Genomic DNA, 23,595 nt, shown 5'->3' with positions numbered 1-23,595 from the left:
CCCGGGGTCTCCTCCTAGTTGGACATGCCCGGTAAACCTCCAAAGGAAGGCGCCCAGGAGGCATCCTAATCAGATGCCCGAACCACCTCAACTGGCTCCTGTCGATGCGGAGGAGGAGCGGCTCTACTCCGAGCTCCTTCCAGATGTCCGAGCTCCTCACCCTATCTCTAAGGCTGAGCCCAGACACCCTACGGAGGAGATTCATTTAAGCCGCTTGTATCCGCGATCTCCCCTTTTCGTCACTACCCAAAGCTCATGACCACAGCTGAGGGTTGGAACGAAGACTGACTGGTAAATCGAGAGCTTTGCCTCCCGGCTCAGGTTCTTGAGTTTGTGTTGCAAAATTAAAAATCAAATCATGGTTCAGAACCGATGTTGTATTCCTTTCATTTACTAACTTTCAACTTTAGTTTTGAGCTGTGAATTAAAATTCAATACACTTACAAGTTCACTCCTAGAAATCGAATTAATGTAACTTGCATCCAGAGACATGAGACGGGCAAATTAGCAAATGAAAACTTTTATTTTTCAGGAAATAAGCGACGAGCAAATTATGAATCAGGTAATGGAGTCTCTCTCAATAAGTCAAATCTTGATTCATTCGCGTGTCCGGGTATTGTAGCGGTCTATTCTGTTGCCTATTTACACGGGGATCACCAGTTCGAATCCCCGCGTTACCTCCGGCTCGGTCGGGCGTCCCTATAGACACAAATGGCCGTGTCTTTGGGTGGTAAGCCGCATGTGAGTATGTGTTCTGGTCGCAACAGTAGCGCCTCCTCTGGTCTGTCGGGGCACCTGTTCGGGAGGGGGTCTGGGTGGGAATAGCGGGATCCTCCCACGTGCTACGTACCCCTGGTGAAACTCCTCACTGTCAGGTGAAAAGAAGCGGCTGGCGACTCCACATGTATGGGAGGAGGCATGTGGTAGTCTGCAGCCCTCCTCGGATCGGCAGAGGGGGTGGAGCAGCGACCGGGACGGCTCGAAAGAGTGGGGTAACTGGACGGGTACAATTGGGGAGAAAACAGGCGAAACAAAAAATGATTCATTAATATTTTTACTCCTCTTCATTCAATGTGCTTTAAACTAGTGGTTACCAAATGTCCAACGCTGTATCTTTAATTTCTTTAACAGGAAGTGGGAGAGCAGGGCTACAGATTGCTTTGCTCTAGATGTTCCCTTCTCGAGTCAACTGGGGAATCCCCCTAAATGATCTTACGGAGCAAGACTGCGAGTCGAGGAGTGATTCCATTTCAGTTTCCAGTATTTATTTTGCAGCAATCCCTTAGGGAAAACAAGGGATTTCGGCGACGTTAATAATTCCGGAAGAACCAGAGACGGGAATTTCGCTGGACGATACAATGATTGTCAAGACTCGATTTAGGTGGCTGTATTTTTGTGGCCATTTCCAGCTATAACCCTTTAGTTTCTACATTTAACACGAACGCCATTCCTGTGTTCGTTGTATGTTTACTTTGCTGCATAATTTATACAAGACATCTCGTATTTGTCGAAAAATTCCAAATATTGCGATCCAATTAATATTCTTGAAGCGGTTGCGCCAGTTACATACCGACACGAAATCAAGGATTCTTCCAGAAGCCAAAGGGATGGCCAGTAATCACTGGTTATACAGTCTGCCATATTGTTTCAATTATTAATGCAGCAGTCTTCTGCTCTCGTTATTTCCCTGCTGCAGTCGATTGGAGTTGTATGATTTGAAACATTCGAAAGGTCCACTCCGTCTCTCCGTCACTAATCTATACAATCAGAAGGCGTGAAGTTTTCCACGCTGGGACTTCAGCTGCTTCTTTGTATTAGCAGGGCTGCTCATTCACGACTGCCGTCGTTCCTTTGTCCCCTTGTTGCTTTGTCCCATGACGCACGCGTTAAGTTGCTGTTCGTCATGAATTCCCTCGGCGGGGATGCTCATTTATAGGACGACAACAAAGGCAGCGGACGATTGAACGGAGATTTCCGCCTGGATCTGAGCTCCGGCGCTGGGTTCTGATCGACTTAAGAGCGATATGTCTGTCCTGAAGCTCGGAAACAGTTATTACATCAGAGCTGACCACGAAACTACTTTAATAGATGAGATTTCGTAATGTGAGAGCGTGAAACACCCGCGGCAGTGCACTGCATCGATCACAGAACTCTGATGCCGATGCCCGCTTCCTACACCTGGGTTGCATGCAAGAGATCCCAGGCCTCAGGAACGAAATTGAAATGGGCCTCACAGAAAGAAGGTCCCAGGTCCGAGCCGCGGAGTTGTCCAACCTTGGGGGTCGCCCCGGGTTGTCCTCTGTTTGGACTTTGCGTGTTCTCCCCGTGTCTGCGTGGGTTTCCCCCGGGTGCTCCGGTTTTCCCCCGCAGTCCAAAGACATGTAGCCCAGTTGAATCGGTCGTACTAAACTGTCCATAGGTGTGAATGTGTGCGTTGGCCCTGTGGTGGCATGGCGGCCTGTCCAGGGTGTCTCCCCGCCTGCCGCCCAATGAATGCTGGGATAGGCTCCTGCATCCCTGCGACCCTGAGAGCAGGATAAGCGGTTTGGATAATGGATGGATGGATGCATATTTTCATCTGTGGCCCTGAAACAGTCCGAGGGTGCTCAGCATCCTCAAGTAAAGACACGACAGATGGCATCCGCAAATACGACCCAGTTTAGAATGATCGTGGTGGTGGTTATGGTGGTGGAGGTGGGGGTGGGGGGGTTACTCGCTTGGTGCAGCTGGCTAATATATCGGAGCTCCTCTACAGCTGCGGGGACATCTGCACACATTCTGCCCCCTCCAGGGAAACCTGTAGCTTGTCAGGTGAAAAGAAGCAGGTGTCAACTCCACGCGTGTCCCCGGACGCAGCAGTGGGAGTGCTAGATTGGTGTAAAAAGCGGAGAAGGGAAAAGAAGAAAAAAACCCAGCAAGAATGACCATGAGGGATTTTAGAAGAGAGCGGCTGTTTTTCTCACCCGAGTCGTTTCTGCTGACCTACGCTGTCACCCATTCAGAGTATTTTTATGGTGCAAGTTTACAAAAAGCCATGCTTTATAAGGGTTTAGAATTTGTTAATATTATTTTGATAGTTAATTCATTCATTTGTTCATGTGTGATAAAATCAGTATGAGATGGTATAAAGCATTAATAAAAATATTTTTTTGAGTTGTCACATTTTCTCAGTATGGAAGAGTCTCCGTAGATGTTGTGTCAGAAGTCATGTGACCGGCGAAGACTGAGAACTCACCTTCTCAAAGAGGGCCGTGGACCACACCTTGACATTGTTGTGTAGCGCACGTGCAAACGCTAATTAGGGAAAAGGTTAAGATAAGGCTGTGGTTAACTTAAGGGTTAAGATAAGGTTGAGGTTAACTTAAGGGTTAAGATAAGGTTGATGTTAACTTAAGGGTTAAGATAAGGTTGAGGTTAACTTAAGGGTTAAAATAATGTAGAGGTTAACTTAAGGGTTAAGATAAGGTTGAGGTTAACTTAAGGGTTAGGATAAGATTGTGGTTAACTTAAGGGTTAAGATAAGGTTGTGGTTAACTTAAGGGTTAAGATAAGGTTGAGGTTAACTTAAGGGTTAAGATAATGTTGTGGTTAACTTAAGGGTTAAGATAAGGTTGAGGTTAACTTAAGGGTTAAGATAAGGTTGAGGTTAACTTAAGGGCTAAGATAAGGTTGTGGTTTGAGACATACGTACAACTGTATTGCTAGCTTTGTCTGGTCATGTGGTTTCTGAGAGAATGTCTATGGAGACTCGCCCTATGTTCGCTACCAACCTGGCAACCTCAAAAGTATTTATTCATGCATTATGTATTACGAAAGCTTATTCATGATTGATAAGGCTGTGATACATTAGTTATTAACATAAATACATTTATTGTATGTCATTTCATTTTTCATTTTTAACACGTGCCTGCACATTGTTTTTAATGACAATAAATTGAATTGAATTGAATTGAATTGAATTGGCTTGTTTTTACTCATTACGTGTTGCAGCATGTGTGTGAGTGTGTGTACATTTGCTTATGGGCATACACTATATGTACATGGATATGCACATGGATAGATAGATAGATAGATAGATAGATAGATAGATAGATAGATAGATAGATAGATAGATAGATAGGTAGGTAGATAGATAGATAGATAGATAGATAGATAGATAGATAGATAGATAGATAGATAGATAGATAGATAGATAGATAGATAGATAGATAGATAGATAGATAGATAGATAGATAGATAGATAGATAGATAGATAGATAGATAGATAGATAGATAGATAGATAGATAGATAGATAGATAGATAGATAGATAGATAGATAGATAGATAGATAGATAGAGTAGTTGTGTCTTGTTACTGAGTGACATCAAAATAACTCCATCTCCGGGAGAGTGGAAAATCAAATTGTCTCTCACTCTCTGAAGACTTAATTATTCAGTGAGTCCATCGTTGTGGCTGTGGTGCCCACAAGATCTACAAGAATTCAGAGAGGACAGAGAAATTCAATACGCGCGCGCACGCGCGCACACACACGCGCAGATGCAGCAGACTCAGAAGTGCTGGCCTTATTTCTTCCTGTATACTGCATTATTTGCATGGATGGGTTGCAACGTTTTACCTACAACACAAATCGGCGGAGTTGCATAAAAACCAACCAAGCAGCCTTTGTGTCTTGACCACACACGAAGATGTTGTTGTTGTTGTTGTTGTCAAGGTCTTCCATTGTAAGGGGCATATTTCTCAACCACTCTGTTCTTATTGAAATGAACTCTTTGAAAAGCAACTTGGGTATTATATTAGAATGCAGCAGACTTCTACCGACACGGGGATCGCCGGTTCGAATCCCCGCGCTACCTCCGGCTTGGTCGGGCGTCCCTACAGACAAAAACTGACCGTGTCTGTGGTCGGGAAGCCGGATGTGGGTATGTGTCCTGGTCGCCGTACTAGCGCCTCCTCTGGTCGGTAGGGGCGCCTGTTCAAGGGGGGAGGGGGAACTGGGGGGGGAGTAGCGTGATCCCCCCACGCGCTACGCCCCCCCTGGTGAAACTCCTCACTGTCAGGTGAAAAGAAGCGGCTGGCGACTCCACCTGTATGGGAGGAGGCACGTGGTAGTCTGCAGCCCTCCCCGGATCAGCAGAGGAGGGGGGTGGAGCAGAGACCGGGTCGGGTCGGAAGAGTGGGGTAACTGACCAGGTAGAATTGGGGAGAAAAATGGGGGGGGGGGGAATGCAGGTGCCCTTAAACTTCGACCGCCATGTTAAGCGCGTGCATGGGTGGCACGCCAGCTTAAGCGTCATCGCTGAAGGGTCCTTCACGGTTGACCCCATCACTTCCGGGATGGCGTTTCCATGGCCACGTTGGTTTCTTCTTACAGCGTCAAGACGCGCCTATGAGTTCAATCGGAGATTCAAAATCGGAAGCGCTTTTCGGATCAAGTTACCATCATGGTGGTGATCTGCCCTGTTTGACTAAAACACCCCCCCCTCCCCCCCCGTACGCATGTCCGCGTGCACGCCGACCCCTGCAGGTGTCTGAGAGCAGAGTGACACCGGGCCGTTTCTTCGGCTCAGTGCAGTGCCACTCGGATAAAAAAAAAAAACTACAGATGTAAACACATGTGTGAAGAGCACTTATAATGCTTTTCACACATACTTCCGGGTACGCTACGGGGACATCCTGTCACGCGCTGCTGGGGGATCTTCAGCATTCACACCTGCCGCTACATGCAGGACCACTTCCGTCTTGCGCCTTTCCACATAGTATGTCATGGCGATGCCGGAATAGACGGGGCAAGGTGTAACCCAGCACGATGGTAAATACACTTTATGGGTGTCCGGGTGGCGTAGCGGTCTATTCCATTACCTAGCAACACAGGGATCGCCGGTTCGAATCCCCGTGTTACCTCCGGCTTGGTCGGGCGTTCCTGCAGACACGATTGGCCGTGTCTGCGGGTGGGGAGCGGATGTGGGTATGTGTTGGGGTCGCCGCACTAGCGCCTCCTCTGGTCGGTCGGTCGGGGGGAGCGGGCGGGACTAGGGGTAATAGAGTGATCCTGTCACGCGCTACGTCCCCCTGGTGAAACTCCTCACTGTCAGGTGAAAAGAAGCGGCTGGCGACTCCACGTGTATGGGAGGAGGCATGTGGTGGTCTGCAGCCCTCCCCGGATCAGCAGAGGGGGCGGAGCAGAGACCGGGACGGCTCGGGAGAGCGGGGTAAACGGCAATTAAACGGGGGCAAAATCCAAGAACACAAAATAAAACAAATAAATAAACTTTATTCGTAGAGGGCTTTTCAGAAACAAGTTTGCAAAGCAGTTCACAGACATGACAACATAAAGCACACAACGCAAGAAGAGATAGAAACATACTCGATACAAGACAATGAAATAAATCATCTTTAGAAATTAGAAAAAAATTAAATGAATAAAATTATAATACAAAAGAAATAACTCTCGTTAATTCTTGTTATAAGAATTGGTTTTTAAAAGAGACGGTGATGATGTAACGTCTGCGCGGACCGACAGGAGCTCCTTCATCTCTGGATCCGTCCAGTTTCCGGGCCTTCAAAAAGAACACAACTTGCGTTGTAAACACTGTGAACTCTAAAAGTTAAGTTCATTTAAAAATAATAGGACACCGGGTACCCTCTGGGAAGGTCAGTAAAGGAACTTAATTGTGTCAAGTTACGTGAGACGATTTTATGTGAAATTAACTTGACACAATTGAGTTCATTTACTGACTTTCCCAAAGGGTACTCGGCTTCCTGTTATTATTATTATATTTGAAAATAAACTTAGCTTTTAGAATTTACATATGGTTATCAAATCACCCGCGAGGCAAGGCAATCAGCGGAGTCTTGTGATTGGTTCGCTCGCGCCACGTCAAAGCGTCTTCCGTCAGATGGACGTAACCCTCTTAAGCGCGCTCCTCTGACACCTTCCCGCTTTCACCCGCAGCCCGCTACCCCCCCCCAGTGCACCCTCCCACCCCCCCCCCACCCCCGAACGGGCTCCCTAACCGATCAGAGGGGGCGCTAGTGCAGCGACCGGGACACATATCCACATCCGGCTTCCGAGCCGCAGACACAGCCAATGCACTCGGTGCATCACTGTAGTCCACCGACTTCCGGTTTCTACTGCAGCGGTCAGACCAGTTTCCTGTTTGTTGGCGCGTGCTGTTGAGAATGGAATATTTTTGCTCGACGCCTGCAAGATTCACCATGGATACATGTCAACCACGTGCGCGGACCTGTCGACAGACTTTCACCTGCACCTTCCAGCAAACGGGGGGAAAGAGTCGAGTTGTCCATATTGGACGGACGTAGCTGTACATCTTGAAACGCTCCACCCGTTTGCTGGAAAGTGCAGGTGAAAGTCTGTTGACAGGTCTGCGCACGTGGTTGACATGTATCCACGGTGAATCTCGCAGGCATCGCCGACAACATGCCATGATCAACAGCACACGCCAACAAACAGGTATGGCCGCTGCAGTAGAAACCGGAAGTCAGTGGACTACAGCTACGCACAGAGCCGATCGTGTCTGTAGGGACGCCCGACCAGGCCGGAGGTAACACGTGGATTCGAACCGGCGGTCCTCGTGTTGGCAGGCAACGGAATAGACCGTCACGCCACGCGGACGCCTCCACTATCTCGTTTTTGGGCAGTTTGCCCAGAATATTACACTGATTGCAAAGGCGCAGCCCAACAGCGCTTGGGTGTAGTAGCGCCTGGGTGTAGTAACGCCTGGGTGTAGTAGTGTCTGGGTGTAGTAACGTCAGGGTGTAGTAGCGTCTGGTTGTAGTAATGTCTGGGTATAGTAGCATATGGGTGTAGTAGCGTCTGAGCGTGGGTGTAGTAACGCCTGGGTGTAGTAGTGTCTGGGTGTAGTAACGTCAGGGTGTAGTAGCGTCTGGTTGTAGTAACGTCTGGGTGTAGTCGCGTGTGAGCGTGGGTGTATTAGCGTCTGGGTGTAGTAATGTCAGGGTGTAGTAGCGTCTGCGTGTAGTAACGTCTGGGTGTAGTAGCATCTGGGTGTAGTAGCATCTGAGCGTGGGTGTATTAGCCCCTGGGTGTAGTAACGCCTGGGTGTAGTAGTGTCTGGCTGTAGTAACGTCAGGGTGTAGTAGCGTCTGGTTGTAGTAACGTCAGGGTGTAGTAGCGTCTGGGTGTAGTAACGTCAGGGTGTAGTAGCATCTGGGTGTAGTAACGTCTGGGTGTCGTAGCATCTGGGTGTAGTCGCGTCTGAGCGTGGGTGTATTAGCGTCTGGGTGTAGTAACGTCAGGGTGTAGTAGCATCTGGGTGTAGTAACGTCTGGGTGTAGTAGCATCTGGGTGTAGTCACGTCTGAGCGTGGGTGTATTAGCGCCTGGGTGTAGTAACGTCAGGGTGTAGTAGCATCTGGGTGTGGTAGCGTCAGGGTGTAGTAGCGTCTGGGTGTGGTAGCGTCAGGGTGTAGTAGCGTCTGGGTGTGGTAGCGTCAGGGTGTAGTAGCATCTGGGTGTGGTAGCGTCAGGGTGTAGGCTACTAAATACACAGCCGAATTGTCCCACACGGTGTTTCATTATTGTTGTGTAGCAGCAAAACAAGTCACCCTTCATTAACAACATGAACTCTGTCTCTTTATCTCTGTCGTTCACACACACACACACACACACACACACACACACACACACACACACACACACACACACACACACACACACGCATTTGTGTGTGTGTGTGTGTGTGTGTGTGTGTGTGTGTGTGTGTGTGTGTGTGTGTGTGTGTGTGTGAGAGAGATTATCTGCCCAAGACTGAAGCCCCAGAACCTGAGAGGTTTATAAGGGACAATAAGGTGATGACACGTTCTTCTTCGTGTGACGTCATGTCAAGTCAGGTTAATTGTACTTGTGTAACCCATTATCACAAATTACACGTTTGCCTCGCGGGGCTTTACAGCAACACAACACCCTCTGTCAGGCGCGTCGTATCTCCGACCTCAAACTTGCGGAGTTTATCGTCCGGTCTGTCCTGAGTGGTAGCTGACAGAACAACGGACATCATGTCTCATCTAAACCTCACAGTTTCTCCTCCACCCGCATCCGCGAGTCATCGTTTCTTCGGGGACCTCTTCAGGTGGAGGTCTCGGAGATGGGAACGTCTGATTGGCTCAGACCACAACACAAAGACATCGGGGGGGGGGGGGGGTGAGTGACTCCTGGATCCCTGTGGTTCCCCAAACTGGATCAAAACCATGAGGTACTGCAATGCTCCCGTCTTCCCCTCCACGTCCACACGGGGGTCATCGTTTTCTTCAGTGAACCGGATCAGGAACCAGGACCGAAACCGACTCTCTGACGCACATCTCGGCCAGGGCCTCAGGCTCGCCCCAGCAGAATAGAGGCCCGCATCAGAAGGACTCACTGCCTCATCCCGGCTGCTGGGTCAGCAGCCATTTTTATTTGTCAGGAATTACATAGCTGGTTCTGGAATTACATGGCTACTACTACTACTACTACTACCACCACACCTACTACTACTACTACCACCACCACTCCTACTACTACTACCACCACCAATCCTACTACTACCACTACCACTCCTACTACTACTGCCACCACCAATCCTACTACTACTACCACCACCACTCCTACTACTACTACCACCACCACTCCTACTACTACCACCACCACTCCTACTACTACTGCCACCACCAATCCTACGACTACAACAACCACCACTACTACTACTACCACCGCCACTACTACTACTACTACTACTACTACTACTGCCACCACCAATCCTACTACTAACACCACCACCACCACTACTACTACTAACACCGCCACTACTACTACTACTACTACCACCACCACCACTACTACTACTACCACCGCCACTACTACTACTACTCCTACTACTACTGCCACCACCAATCCTACTACAACCACCACCACTACTACTACTACTACTACCACTACTACCACCACCACTCCTACTACTACTACTACTACTTCTACTACTACTACTACTACTACTACTACTACTACTACTACTACTACTACTACCACTCCTACTTCTACTACTACTACTTCTACTACTACCACCACTACTAGTACTGCTACTACTATTGATAAATCGATCAATCGATCAAGTTGCATTTTTTACAGTGATTTTCCAGCTGCAACAACCATAATAATAATGCTATTACTACTACTAATAATAATAATAATACAAAAAATAAAAAATAAAAATAATAATAATAATAATGATTATTATTTCCTATCACTACTTTCGGCTGCTCCCGCTAGGGGGCGCCACAGCGGATCATCCGTTTCCATCTCTTCCTGTCCTCTGCATCTTCCTCTGTCACACCAGCCACCTGCATGTCCTCCCTCACCACCTCCATAAACCTCCTCTTTGGCCTTCCTCTTCTCCTCTTCCCCGGCACCTCCATATTCAGCATCCTTCTCCCAATATACCCAGCATCTCTCCTCCACACATGTCCAAACTATCTCAATCTCCCCTCTCTTGCTTTGTCTCCAAACTGTCCAACCTGAGCGGTCCCTCTAATATACTCGTTCCTAGTCCTGTCCTTCTTCATCACTCCCAGTGAAAATCTTATCATCTTCACCTCTGCCACCTCCAGCTCCACCTCCTGTCTTTTCATCAGTGCCGCTGTCTGCAAACCATATAACATAGCTGGTCTCACAGTTGTCTTGTAAACCTTCCCTTTAACTCTTGCTGGTACCCTTCTGTCACAAATCACTCCTGACACTCTTCTCCACCCACTCCACCCTGCCTGCTCTCTCTTCTTCACCTCTCTTCTGCACTCTCCGTTACTTTAGACAGCTGACCCCAAGTATTTAAACTCATATGCCTTCGTCACCTCCACTCCTTGCATCCTCACCAGTCCACTGTCCTCCCTCTCATTCATGCATAGGTATTCCGTCTTGCTCCTACTGACGTCCATTCCTCTTCTCTCCAGTGCATACCTCCACCTCTCCAGGCTCTCCTCCACCTGCACCCTACTCTCACTACAGCTCACAATGTCATTAGCAAACATCATCATCCATGGAGACTCCTGCCTGATCTTATCCGTCAACCTGTCCATCACTATTACAAACAAGAAAGGAACCAGAGCCGATCATTGATGTAATCCCACCTCCACCTTGACCCCATATACTGCACCACTTCTACATACTTCTCTGCAGCCACTGAGGATGCACAAGCCGGGGCATTCTTAGTGCCGGTCCCAAGCCCGGATAAATGGGGAGGGTTGCGTCAGGAAGGGCATCTGGCGTAAAATCTTTCCCAAAATCAAATATGCGGATCATAAATAATAAAAATAATAATTGCAATATCACCAACAACATCGGCACTTTAAACAACGTTTGCAGGTGCAATGGGGAAAAATAAATAAACAGACGTTTTGGCCCTTGGCTTGGCAGGCATGACATGACTTGGCCCTTGGGGAAAACTAATTGGGGAACCCCGGCCTAGCCTATGACATGCAACGTTTATAAGTTATTGATATCTTACTCGGAGCGCTGCTTTGTCACTTTTTGACCTGCTCGCCTGAACCCATGATCATTTCTAGAAAGCTTACCCGAACCCGCCCGACCCGTGCATCACTATGGGTCAGTATTTTCAATTGAGTCACAAGATTAAGCAGTGCGATTATTTGAAATGCAGTGTGTTCGTCCAACAATACTACATTGCACCATTTGCTTTGGAATATAAGTCGCAGGGCCAGCCAGACGAGTAATAAAACAGCGATTTATAGTCCGAGAAATACGGTATTGTGTAGGCGTAAGTGTATGTATCTAGGTGACATTGGTGCAGAGCCATTTTTAATGAACATAGTGTTGTTCTTATCACAGTTTATTATCTTCCACAGGACTCCATTACATTCCATTTATTCCTTCAATTCAAATCCAAAGCATGAGAGACAAACATTATGACTCACATGGTGACATAAGGGTGTCTAATTAGTCTAAAAAATAAACTAATCTTCACTTCTGCGGACAGAGAAAACAGCAATACCTCATGGACAGGGAAAAAAATGTCAACGCTAAGCCACCATGGCATGTGCCTCCATCAAAGGCACTTATGGTTGTTTACAGCAGTTAGCACCGGATGTTAAACAGCTCAACAAGTTATTGGTCAATTTCACCATCTACTTCATTAACTTGGCCCTGCATCTTAATTTAGATGACAGTCGCGTGGCGCGAGAGTGCACTCATCTGCAAACATCGTTCTACTGTGCGAACCTCAATCACCAGGGCCTTGAATAGCGGAGGTTTAAGCATAGGCGGAAATCCCAGAGAGGGGGGGCACGACCCCCCATCCTGGGAAAATATGATATATCCCCCCAATATATCGCTATAAACATAACTATGTAATTTCAATAATATTAATAATACACATCGAAAGCACCTGTGCTGATTATAGACACTTAATAGTGCATTTTTAAGTTTCAAAAGATTGTGATCCCCCGCCCTTTACATCACAATGATTTGATCCACTGCCACTCCTCCCCCCCTCCTCCTCCCGCGTACTACAGTGCGGGTGGGAAATCTGACAGTCTTTCTTTGGTGGCGAACATTAACCTCCAGTCCAGTAAGCAGTTCAAACAAATGATATGTTAGACATGTCTTTACTTCTACCACACAATACAATAAAACTGATTGTAACGATCACGGATGAATAGGCTCGCTTAGCCCTTGGCTAACGGGTCGGACTCTTTAGTGGAACGGTCAGTGATGTCTCCCGCGGTGCGGGAGGTACGGGTTCGCGTCCCGGCTGCGGCAGTTCCTGTGGTTGCCCCCCGAATTCGCTACATTAGTGTCAGAAGTGGGATGCGCGGGGACGCGCTTCCCGAGGGAGGAGGACATTATAACGTGCATGGAGAAGTAGACACGTTAGCCCTTGGCTAACGGGTTGAACCCTTTAGTCGAGCGGTTAGCGGTGTCTGCTGGATATAAGGGGTTCGCGTCCCGGCTACGGCGGTTCCTGTGGTTGTCCCCCGAATTCGCTACAGTATTTATAATCGTGACCAGTCTTCATTTTCGCTGCATTGAATTACAGGTCACTCTTTATGTTAGCTAGTGGCTAACTGACGTTTGCTAGCTAACTTAGCTAAGTTACAGTAGCATCAACCAGTGTTTGCGGCTGTTTGAATTTGAGAGAAACTAGCAATGCAATGACCTTAGGTGACCGTGTGTTCGTGTCTACCGTCTGAAAGGCACTCAGTGCTCATAGCTAACAATCAAGTCAATTGCATTGTCGCCATTTTGTTTTGTGTTGGCAGGGATCACACAATAGCTGAATTTGCAGAACTGGCGAGCAAACCGATGGACCAAACTAAAGCAAGCAAGCTAACTACCTATCAGTTACCCGGTAGTAGTAATTATGGTTCCTCAATATACATTTACCATATAACAACGTAGGCTATGTGTTACGTCACTACTTTTGTTCCCCCCCTCAGGAACTGCACTTGAGAAAATGTCATGTAATTGCCCCCTCCAAAGTTGACATCCGAGTTTCGCTCCTGGGTTTAAGCTTTGAGAGGGATCGTTCTTTGCCTTGCGAGCCAGATGCTCAAGATAGGCGCCGTTTGGCGCCAGAAACGAGATCCCGCTCAGCCCCCCCCCCCCCCGCCTCACCGGGTAAGTGAAAAACCGATAAGAGCGTCTCACCTCTCTCTGAACACTTTATTATTTCATTTTATTTTCTCCGATGCATCGCCATCACTTGCATCAGATTTGCGCTTTAGAGCCACGGTTACGCGTGTAAAGAAATGAAACATTTAAGTCAAAACACAACGCGCACAACAATGTTTACGCGATCCGACTTAAAATGGCGACGACGGCGTGGTGTTCTTCTACCGCGGGCCAAGAAACTGCTAAAACGCGCAGTGTTTCGAGCGTGGCGCAAAGTAGTTCATACGTTCGTTAGTACGAACCATAAGCGCTTCAGATAACGGATGGATGGATGGCTTTACGGAGGTCGGTTCGTAAGTCAGGCGTTCGTAACTCGGGGACTACCTGTAGGTAAATAATGTAGATCGCCACACTGACATTAATGTAGATCGCCCATTGGTTTAAATTGGTAAAAAAAAAACAACAACAACCAATCCAACTCTAAGATGCAGCAAAGAACAAACAGATACCGAGGGTGTCCAAGTGCAGCCATCTTTGTCAGTTAATGTGCTGCCTCTGTTATCTGTCTCACTCAACGCCAGCTTGAAAAGCATTCACTTTCAACTTGACTCTAATGGCACTAATGATGTTTAATCACTTAACCATCCATCACCATGTGTCCTACTATCAGTTTCATTTGGCACCGCATCACCACGGCCACTGCCCATTACAAATAGCGCTGATGAGGGATCATAATGTCTTCCACTGGAAGCAAGAGAGAGGGGGGAAAAAAATCCAGCGGCCGCTGGGATTTGGTTACTGACCATGCCATCTGGGTCATCTGAATGGAAGGCATCACTAACAGTTGTGTCGTTCAATGACGAATATGGATTGTGTGCTCAATATACCCCGGGGAGTTTGACCTGGATTTTCCATCTGAATGCATTCCCTCAACCCCTCTACTCGTATACATGCGAGTGGATGTACTTCCACTCGGGAGATAAACACACACAAACACTCCTCTCTACACACACAACGAGTTTAGACATCGACATTGAGTTTAAATGGAGCAAATGGGCTAGATAGACATATTGGGTCGTGTGTTGGGTAAGGAAGGGACAACACAGCGAGCCCATGTGAGAGCGTGAGTCCGCTGTGTGCAGTGTTGTGTGAAGAAGAAGAAGAAGAAGAAGAAGAAGAAGAAGAAGAAGAAGAAGAAGAAGAAGAAGAAGAAGAAGAAGAAGAAGAAGAAGAGGAAGAAGAAGGGAAAAAACAAGGTCAAGCCAAGCCAGGCAACGTTAAAGAAATTGCTTGTTTGCTACCTAGCATTTTGCTCATTTCTTGAAGGAAATGCACAAAAATGGGAGAAGTGATGGGGGGGGGGTAGAGATGGAGTGAACAAGAGAGGAGGAGACAGAATGGCAAAGAAAGAAGGACAGAGAGAGAGGGGGGGGGGAGAGGCGCAACAAGAAGGGAGGTTCGTGGCTTTGTGTTCATTCCTGCCAGGTCGACCCCGGGGGTGGCCTGGGATTTACATTCCACTGACAGGGGGAAGCCAATCAGCACTTATTTAGAGGAAAATCACTGAAATGTCACAGTGGGAGTTGTTGCACCGCAGAAACAAAGTCTGGACTCCCACAGTGGGGCAAACCCAGTCAAGCCCCACTCACCCACTGGTGGCCACAGGAGTTCGGCACCCCTTTACTGTGCTTATGATCAGCGTGTACCGCTTGTGTGTATTTATATACAGGTTTCTCTTTATCTCGCCTCTCTCACTGTCAAGATGTCACCATCACAAGATGGATTATTGGATGTGATTTAGTAAAAGAGTCACTCCATGTACCACCTTTGCTCTCTCGACATGTTGCCAGTAGGCTGACTACGGACAACCGTAGTGAAATCAGAATCCGAATCCGCTTTATTGGCCACGTGCGCCTAACTTTGACTCCAGCACAGCTGCGGAATTTGACTCCGGCTTCTAGCACTTTGCGGACATCACAATAAGACATTTAAAAAAATGAAATCACAAACAAAAAAGAAAAGAAAAAATGACTGTAACAACATCAGGACACTGGGGGCAAGCATGTATGCACAACAGGCATGTTCCCACTATAAAGAGTTTTGTTATGGTTGAATAATCAACAACCTATGCCCATATATGATACCATATTGCTAATGTACTCTAGCATATACACTTTATACACTTATATACACTATATCTTAAACCATAGCACAATTCCACAACCCATCATGCCCCTATACAATGCTATATACTGCCACTATATTGCACTAGATTATCTTATGGAGCAGAAGTATACACTATATGTCCACCCGCCATCCACCTCACCACTACATACTATACTATATGCCTATGTTAAAACCACAACAATAACAGCAATATTTTAACCAGTATACAGCAGTTGAATATGTTTTTGTGCATCTGTATTGCAAATTGTCTGCGGGCGGGAAGCCGGATGTGGGTGTGTGTCCTGGTCGCTGCACTAGCGCCTCCTCTGGTCGGTCGGGGCGCCTGTTCTGGGGGGGGGGCTGAGGGGAATAGCGTGATCCTCCCACGCGCTACGTCCCCCTGGCGAAACTCCTCACTGTCAGGTGAAAAGAAGCGGCCGGTGACTCCACATGTATCGGAGGAGGCATGCGGTAGTCCGCAGCCCTTCCCGGATCGGCAGAGACCAAGGCAGGTGGAAAGAGTAGGGGTTAATTGGGGAGAAAGGGGGAAACTTCCGGTTTCTATTGCAGCGGTCACACCAGTTTCCTGTTTGTCGGCGTATGCCGCAACAGCGCACGCCAACAAACAGGAAACTAGTATGACCGCTGCAATAGAAACCGGAAGTCAGTGGACTACATCGACTCTGTGCATAACTTTATGCACAGAGCTGATTATTCCACAGTGGAAGCACGTTCCAACGGTACATTAAAATAATAGGCATAACCTCATTACTCAATAAGGACTATACATTTTCTAAATCTAATAAACATACCTGGTCTCCGGCCACTTGCCATTACACCACACAGTAATGTTTACCACACTGCATTCGATATATGCGATGCCGTGTAGCAGAGGATAATTGCCCGCGCCATGTTGTCCCACATATTTCAGTGAATGGACATCTGATTATTTTAGATAACATAAATACCTGGAATTTGACTGGTTCTGACATCGCAGCAAGGCTAGATTGCCTTCATATCTGGGGACTAATTAATTGTGCCAAGCAACACTTATCTTGACCATCTGCTGATTTCAAGGATAAAAAGGCATTTGTCAAAATATCTCTATCAGCCGATATGAGCAAATCAATAACTCGGTAAACCTCTGTCTGCTTCTGCAAGGCTGACAGGGAGCACTCAGGCAGAAAACACAAACATCACACCGGAACGTATCGATGGCAGCTGAACAGGCCCCTCGAATTATACGTAATGAACGGTTATATATATATATATCTGTTTAGTCTGCGGCATTTCACCAAAGGCCAGACTACAGAGTGCTTGACTTTCAGTTGGCTGTGCGGCTCACCGTAATTGAATTTAATCCTTCCAGTTTTCCCTCATTTCCTTAGCTACGCAATTTGTTTCGTTTGGTGGTCAAGCCCTGAATAAAACGATGAAATGTGCACTTAACTATGTCTGCACGCGCCTTTATAATATATAGAACATATAGGCAACCTTTGACTGGATCTCCATAATAATTAAGGAGTATAAAAGTGTCAAAAAAGGACAGTATTTCAGCATATTTACAAAAGATGCCGAGGCCACCCTGACCTGACCTGACCTGACCTGACCTACCCCGTAACCTCTCGAGAGGTCGTTGGGGCACCGCTGTTGAATCCGCAACCAGCCCTCACCATCTCTGTCTGCCCTCAGCTGCCCTCTGTAAGCTGGAAAAGTCCAGGCCTGTCCACTCTCTGATGTTACATAGACATCTCTTCTCCTGCCTCCCTCGTCTTCACTCGCCCCACCCCTCACTGTGCCTTGCAGGGTGGTCTCGGCAAGGCCGGAACTTCTCGAGGTGTAGCCATACCATTTCAGTTGTCTCTTCTTGACCATGTCAACAGGTCTCCATCTCTGTCTGCCCTCAACTGCCCTCTGTAAGCTGGCAAAGTCCAGGCCTGTCCACTCTCTGATGTTACATGGCCATCTCTTCTCCTGCCTCCCTCTTCTTCACTCGCCCCACCCATCACTGTGCCTTGCAGGGTGGTCTCGGCAAGGCCGGGACTTCTCGAGGTGTAGCCATACCATTTCAGTTGTCTCTTCTTGACCATGTCAACGGGTCTCCATCTCTGTCTGCCCTCAACTGCCCTCTGTAAGCTGGCAAAGTCCAGGCCTGTCCACTCTCTGATGTTACATGGCCATCTCTTCCTCTTCCTCCCTTGTCTTCACTCGCCCCACCCCTCACTGTGCCTTGCAGGGTGGTCTCGGCTAGGCCGGAACTTCTCGAGGTGTAGCCATACCATTTCAATTGTCTCTTCTTGACCATGTCAACAGGTCTCCATCTTTGTCTGCCCTCAACTGCCCTCTGTAAGCTGGCAAAGTCCAGGCCTGTCCACTCTCTGATGTTACACGGCCATCTCTTCTCCTGCCTCCCTCGACTTCACTCGCCCCACCCCTCGCTGTGCCTCGCAGGGTGGTCTGGGCAAGGCCGGAACTTCTCGAGGTGTAGCCATACCATTTCAGTTGTCTCTTCTAGACCATGTCAACAGGTCTCCATCTCTGTCTGCCCTCAGCTGCCCTCTGTAAGCTGGCAAAGTCCAGGCCTGTCCACTCTCTGATGTTACACGGCCATCTCTTCTCCTGCATCCCTCGTCTTCACTCACACCACCCTTCACTGTGCCTTGCAGGGTGGTCTCGGCAAGGCCGGAACTTCTCGAGGTGTAGCCATACCATTTCAGTTGTCTCTTCTTGACCACGTCAACGGGTCTACATGTGTTCCGATGACCTGTGTAATCCATCTTCTCACGTCTTCATCGGTAATGTGGTCTCTGTATGAGACGCCCAGAACCTTTTGTAGCGCCTCGTCTCCATTGTGCTCAGTCTTCTTCGGAGATCTGCTGTGAGCGTCCAAGTTTCACGTGCGTATAAAAAGATGGCGATGACCAGCGGGCACAGCAGTCTGACTTGAGAGCCTGTACTGATGTTTTCTGTCTTTCCAGGTGGGTTCTGACCTTGTGAAAACACAAAAGACGTTAGCACCGCTTCTAAAGTCAGACCGATGCGCTCGCCAGGCCAGCCCACAGGGTGCAGACAGAGTAGTTATGATGGGGATAACTGAAAGAACGATGACCTCTGATAAGCAATACAAAAAATACAAAATAAAAAATGGTGTCACTCAAATGACTAGAGATGCACCAAAATACTGACTGCTTCGCTGTCGGCTGATAGAGGAAGAAATACTCAAATTCTTAACAATAATTACTTATTTGTTTTGTTTCATTTTATTTTTTATATATCCACAGATGGTAAATAATGATATGATATGGATATTGTGAGACAATAGATAAGGACGCTGGATATTCCAGTATGCTGGTATAATTTGAATTTGATCATTTCCTGGTCTTAAAGGCTGCATTACAGTGGGATGATGTAATCTTCTGAACTTACTCGACTGTTTTAACTGAGTGAAACGAACAATGAATGTCTCCACCTGCTCGGTTATAATAACCACACTGCTCATTATCATTTCTGAGCATTTTCTTTTGTATAAATTTTCCCCCTTTTTCTCCCCAGTTGCACTTGGCCAATTACCCCCCTCTGCCGACCCGGGGAGGGCTGCAGACTACCACATGCCTCCTCCGATACATGTGGAGTCACCAGCCGCTTCTTTTCACCTGACAGTGAGGAGTTTCACCAGGGGGACGTAGCGCGTGGGAGGATCACGCTATCCCCCCCCCCCGAACAGGCGCCCCATGGCCAAAGAGGTTCTCCGCAACCAGTTTAATTTACTCCCTAAAGAAGTGACCCACCAATCAGCATACATACAATGAAAAAAAAATGTAACGTACCCCCCCAAAAAAAGATACTGAGTCCATCTGACGCTAGTTTTATGAAAATGCCTTTTTTTGGAGGGGGGGGGGAGTAATACTATCTGGGAAGGACTAAATGATTATAGTGTAAGCTAAAGCAGTAAGATGGCACGTAAGAGTAAACTTTTTTTCATCCTTGTAGTTTTGGAGTTGAGTTGTATGTGAAAAAACAGAAATACTACTACAACTTTCGGCTGCTCCCGTTAGGGGGCGCCACAGCGGATCATCTTGTTTCCATCTCTTCCTGTCCTCTGCGTCGTCCTCTGCCACGCCAGCCACCTGCATGTCCTCCCTCACCACATCCATAAACCTCCTCTTTGGCCTTCCTCTTCTCCTCTTCCCTGGCAGCTCCATATTCAGCATCCTCCTCCCAATATACCCAGCATCTCTCCTCCACACATGTCCAAACCATTTCAATCTTGTCCCTCCTGCTTTGTCTCCAAACCGTCCAACCTGAGCTGTCCCTCTAATATACTCCTTCCTAATCCTCTTCTTCATCACTCCCAGTGAAAATCTTATCATCTTCATCTCTGCCACCTCCAGCTCCACCTCCTGTCTTTTCGTCAGTGCCACCGTCTCCAGACCATATAACATAGCTGGTCTCACTACCATCTTGTAAACCTTCCCTTTAACTCTTGCTGGTACCCTTCTGTCACACATCACTCCTGACACTCTTCTCCACCCACTCCACCCTGCCTCCACTCTCTTCCTCGCCTCTCTTCCGCACTCCCCGTTACTTTGGACAGCCGACCCCAAGTATTTAAACTCATACTCATTCAAATGCGAAAAGCAGAAATCCAAAGCAAAATGCAGGTGATTAATGGGCAGTGGTTAGCGCTGTCGCCTCACAGCAAGAGGATCCTGTGTTCAAACCCCGGGCTTGTCCAACCTTGGGGGGGAGGGGGCGGCTTTCTGTGTGGAGTTTGCATATTCTCCACGTGTCTGGGGTGGGTTTTCTCTGGGTGCTCTCGGTTTCCCCCACCATCGCATGCATGTTAGACTTAGTACTCCTGTCTGTGCCCCTGAGCAAGGCAGTGGGAAAAGAACTGGAGCTGCCCCCCCCCCCGGGCGCAGCATGAAGACGGCAGCCCACTGCTCCTAGCTACACACATCACAGCTAGGAGGGGTTAATCTGCAGCAACTGAATTTCCCTAAGAGGCTTAATGAAGGAAACTTAATCTTAATCTTAAACAATGTGGTTGCCGTGGAAACGAGAAGTGCCAGGGATGCATGATCAGTCATGGCAGAAGCGTGACTTTTCCATGTCCACACATGTAAGTAACTTGAAGATTTATATATCCTGATCTGACAGTATGTTTATTAGTTACTAACTGAGGATGTTAGTTCAGAAATAAGAATTTTGACTTCATTCACGTATCTTCATTGTACATTGTATGCTAGCTAACAAGTTAGCTTAGCAAGTCAAAGACTTAGTCAACTTTTTTCTCCAAAAACAGAAACGTGTCTACCGTCACGTGTCATTACCATCGCATTTTGGTGTTAAAACTTTGAAAAAAAAATCATAATATCAAACTCATTTTGTAGGACGATCAAAGCTATGCTAAGATATTTGTTCCACGCTACTTAATAGAGCTTTTGAAAAAGAAAAAAGACATTTTCAAAATGTCTAAAGCCAAAAGTGTCCCATATTGAAGAGTCGTCCTCACACGATGCCATTAATTTCAAAATAAATGAAAAAAAAATGTGTTACCTGTTTTGATATCAGCAGAGATGTTGTGTTATAAATCGGTATCGGTGATAAATCGGTATTGGCGATAAATCGGTATCGGCGATAAATCGACATCGGCGATAAATCGGTATTTCGGTACCTCATTACATATTACAGGGATATCGGACACCAGAGGAAGCGAAAAATAACCAGAGAACAGGAGCGATAAGAAGAGTGTACAGTGTGTGGTTGTTTGTGCCTACTGTAAGACTGTGTAGCCACTGTGCACTGGTGTGTGAGCCTGAGTGTGTAAATGGGTGCGGTGAGGGGGAAAAGCAGAGAAAGGAAACGAAGGGAGGATAGAAAGGCAGACAGCAGCAGGCAGAAACGGGCAAAGGTAACAAAAAAAAATGTGTACTCACCATATCGATGGACGACACGGGTCCGATGCTGTTGACATATATGCCCACGTCGATAACAGTCGGTTTCACTGCAAGCGACAGAAGAAAAGAGGGGGTGAGTCCACGGGGGAGCCGTGACCTTGCAGTACACAATGTCTTCATTTTGAGCGTGCAATGGTTCTATACAGTCCCCTCCACTTGGTGATGATGTCAGCTTTTCTTTTCATGTTTTGTCCATCAATTCGATTTTGTGAATGAAACTGCGAGGGTGTGCACAGGCAATGATCAAATCACTGCTCAGGTTTAACAGCGATTATCATCAATCACCACGCCACATCGAAAAGTAAATCTAATCTCTTTCTCTTTTGGATGAGGGTACAGCCATCCATCTTATAACTACTAAATTCAGCAAAGCTCTGGTGTTTCACAATGCTTCATGATACAGTGTTCAGGTTGCCAGGCAACCGACTCCTTTCCTGCCGGTACAGCGTCTCGGTTAATTTTGCTTGACAACCACATTTGGGTACCAGGTTGTCTCCAGGAGGCCGAAATTGAACTTTTAGAGAATGAAACCTAGGTACAAATGTCAATTTTGCAATTTAGTCATTCATTCATTCATCTTCAGCCAACTCGCTGGGGTCGGGTCGTGGTGGCAGCAAGCTAAGTAGGGCACTCCAGACGTCCCTCTCCCCAGCAACGCCCTCCAGCTCCTCCTGGGATTGGACAAGTAGGCCCTCCAGCGGGTTATGGGTCTACCCCGCGGTCTCGCCCCAGTTGGACTTGCCCGGTAAGCCTCCAAAGGAAGGCGCCCAGGAGGCATCCTAATCAGATGCCCGAACCACCTCAACTGGCTCCTTTCGATGCGAAGGAGCAGCGGCTCTACTCCGAGCTCCCTCCGGATGTCCGAGCTCCTCACCCTATCTCTAAGGCTGAGCCCAGACACCCTACGGAGGAAACTCATGTCAGCCGCTTGTATCCGCGATCTCCCCCTTTCGGTCACTACCCAAAGCTCATGACCATAGGTGAGGTCTGGAACGAAGATTGACTGGTAAATTGAGAGCTTTGCCTTCCGCCTCAGCTCCCTCTTCACCACAACGGTCCGGTGGTGGCATCTAAGGCAAACTAAATTTGCCCTAAATATGTTTTAGGTGAAAGGTTGAAGATCACGGTTGTCATACAGTGCACATGTTAGTCACATATGTACACTGTACGCTTGTGACAGAGGACTCAGGGTTTTGCCAGAGACCGTGATGCTGGTCACTGAGACGTCTGCGAATTTTGCTTTGATTTTGGCATAAAGATTAATGGCAAAAGAGAAACTTCAACTGACATAAAATGGGTTGTGGGAACCCTCTGAGCATGGCTGAATTTTGTAAAACAAACACCTTATCAAAGATTCATGACATGGATTTCACGCATCGTCTTGGCTTCATTTGACTGGTGTTCTTTCTGCTGCTAGCATCTTTCTAGCGTGATGTTAGTCGATTGGACAAAACCTGCTTGAACGAGTTCACTAAGCACTTGGAACTCATTTTCTCTCTCTCTCTCTCTCTCTCTCTCTCTCTCTCTCTCTCTCTCTCTCTCTCTCTCTCTCTCTCTCTCTCTCTCTCTCTGTCTGTCTCTCTCTCGCCCCCCCCCCTCTCTCTCTCTCTCTCTCGCCCCTCCCTCTCTCTCTCTCTCTCTCTCGCCCCTCTCTGTCTCTCTCCCCCTTCTCTCTCTCTCTCTCTCTCTCTCTCTCCCTCTCCCTCCCTCCCATGTATGTGGGAATTTGGTGGTGGAGAATTTGCTGAGTCTAACTTTTTCTTATTTTTCCTAATTTGGTTTATTGAAATCAGAAACACTTTATTTGCCGTTTCATTTCATGCATTTGCG

General features: G+C 47.4%; 1 protein-coding gene across 1 annotated transcript in view; it reads right to left on the bottom strand.

Annotated features, from left to right (window-relative positions):
* LOC130131525 (gamma-aminobutyric acid receptor subunit gamma-3-like) overlaps window positions 1-21,807 on the bottom strand; it is a 90,033-nt gene extending 68,226 nt beyond the window's left edge. The window contains exon 1 of the mRNA XM_056301237.1: window positions 21,745-21,807. Within this exon, the coding sequence (XP_056157212.1) occupies window positions 21,745-21,747 (3 nt within the window). The 5' untranslated portion in view covers window positions 21,748-21,807. The remainder of the gene's footprint in view (window positions 1-21,744) is intronic.
* Window positions 21,808-23,595: the final 1,788 nt, after the last annotated feature.

Source organism: Lampris incognitus, chromosome 21 (genome assembly GCF_029633865.1).
Source record: "Lampris incognitus isolate fLamInc1 chromosome 21, fLamInc1.hap2, whole genome shotgun sequence".
Lineage (NCBI taxonomy): Eukaryota > Metazoa > Chordata > Actinopteri > Lampriformes > Lampridae > Lampris > Lampris incognitus.
The sequence above is the reverse complement of the archived record's forward strand: the minus strand, read 5'-3'. Positions and strand labels throughout refer to the sequence as shown.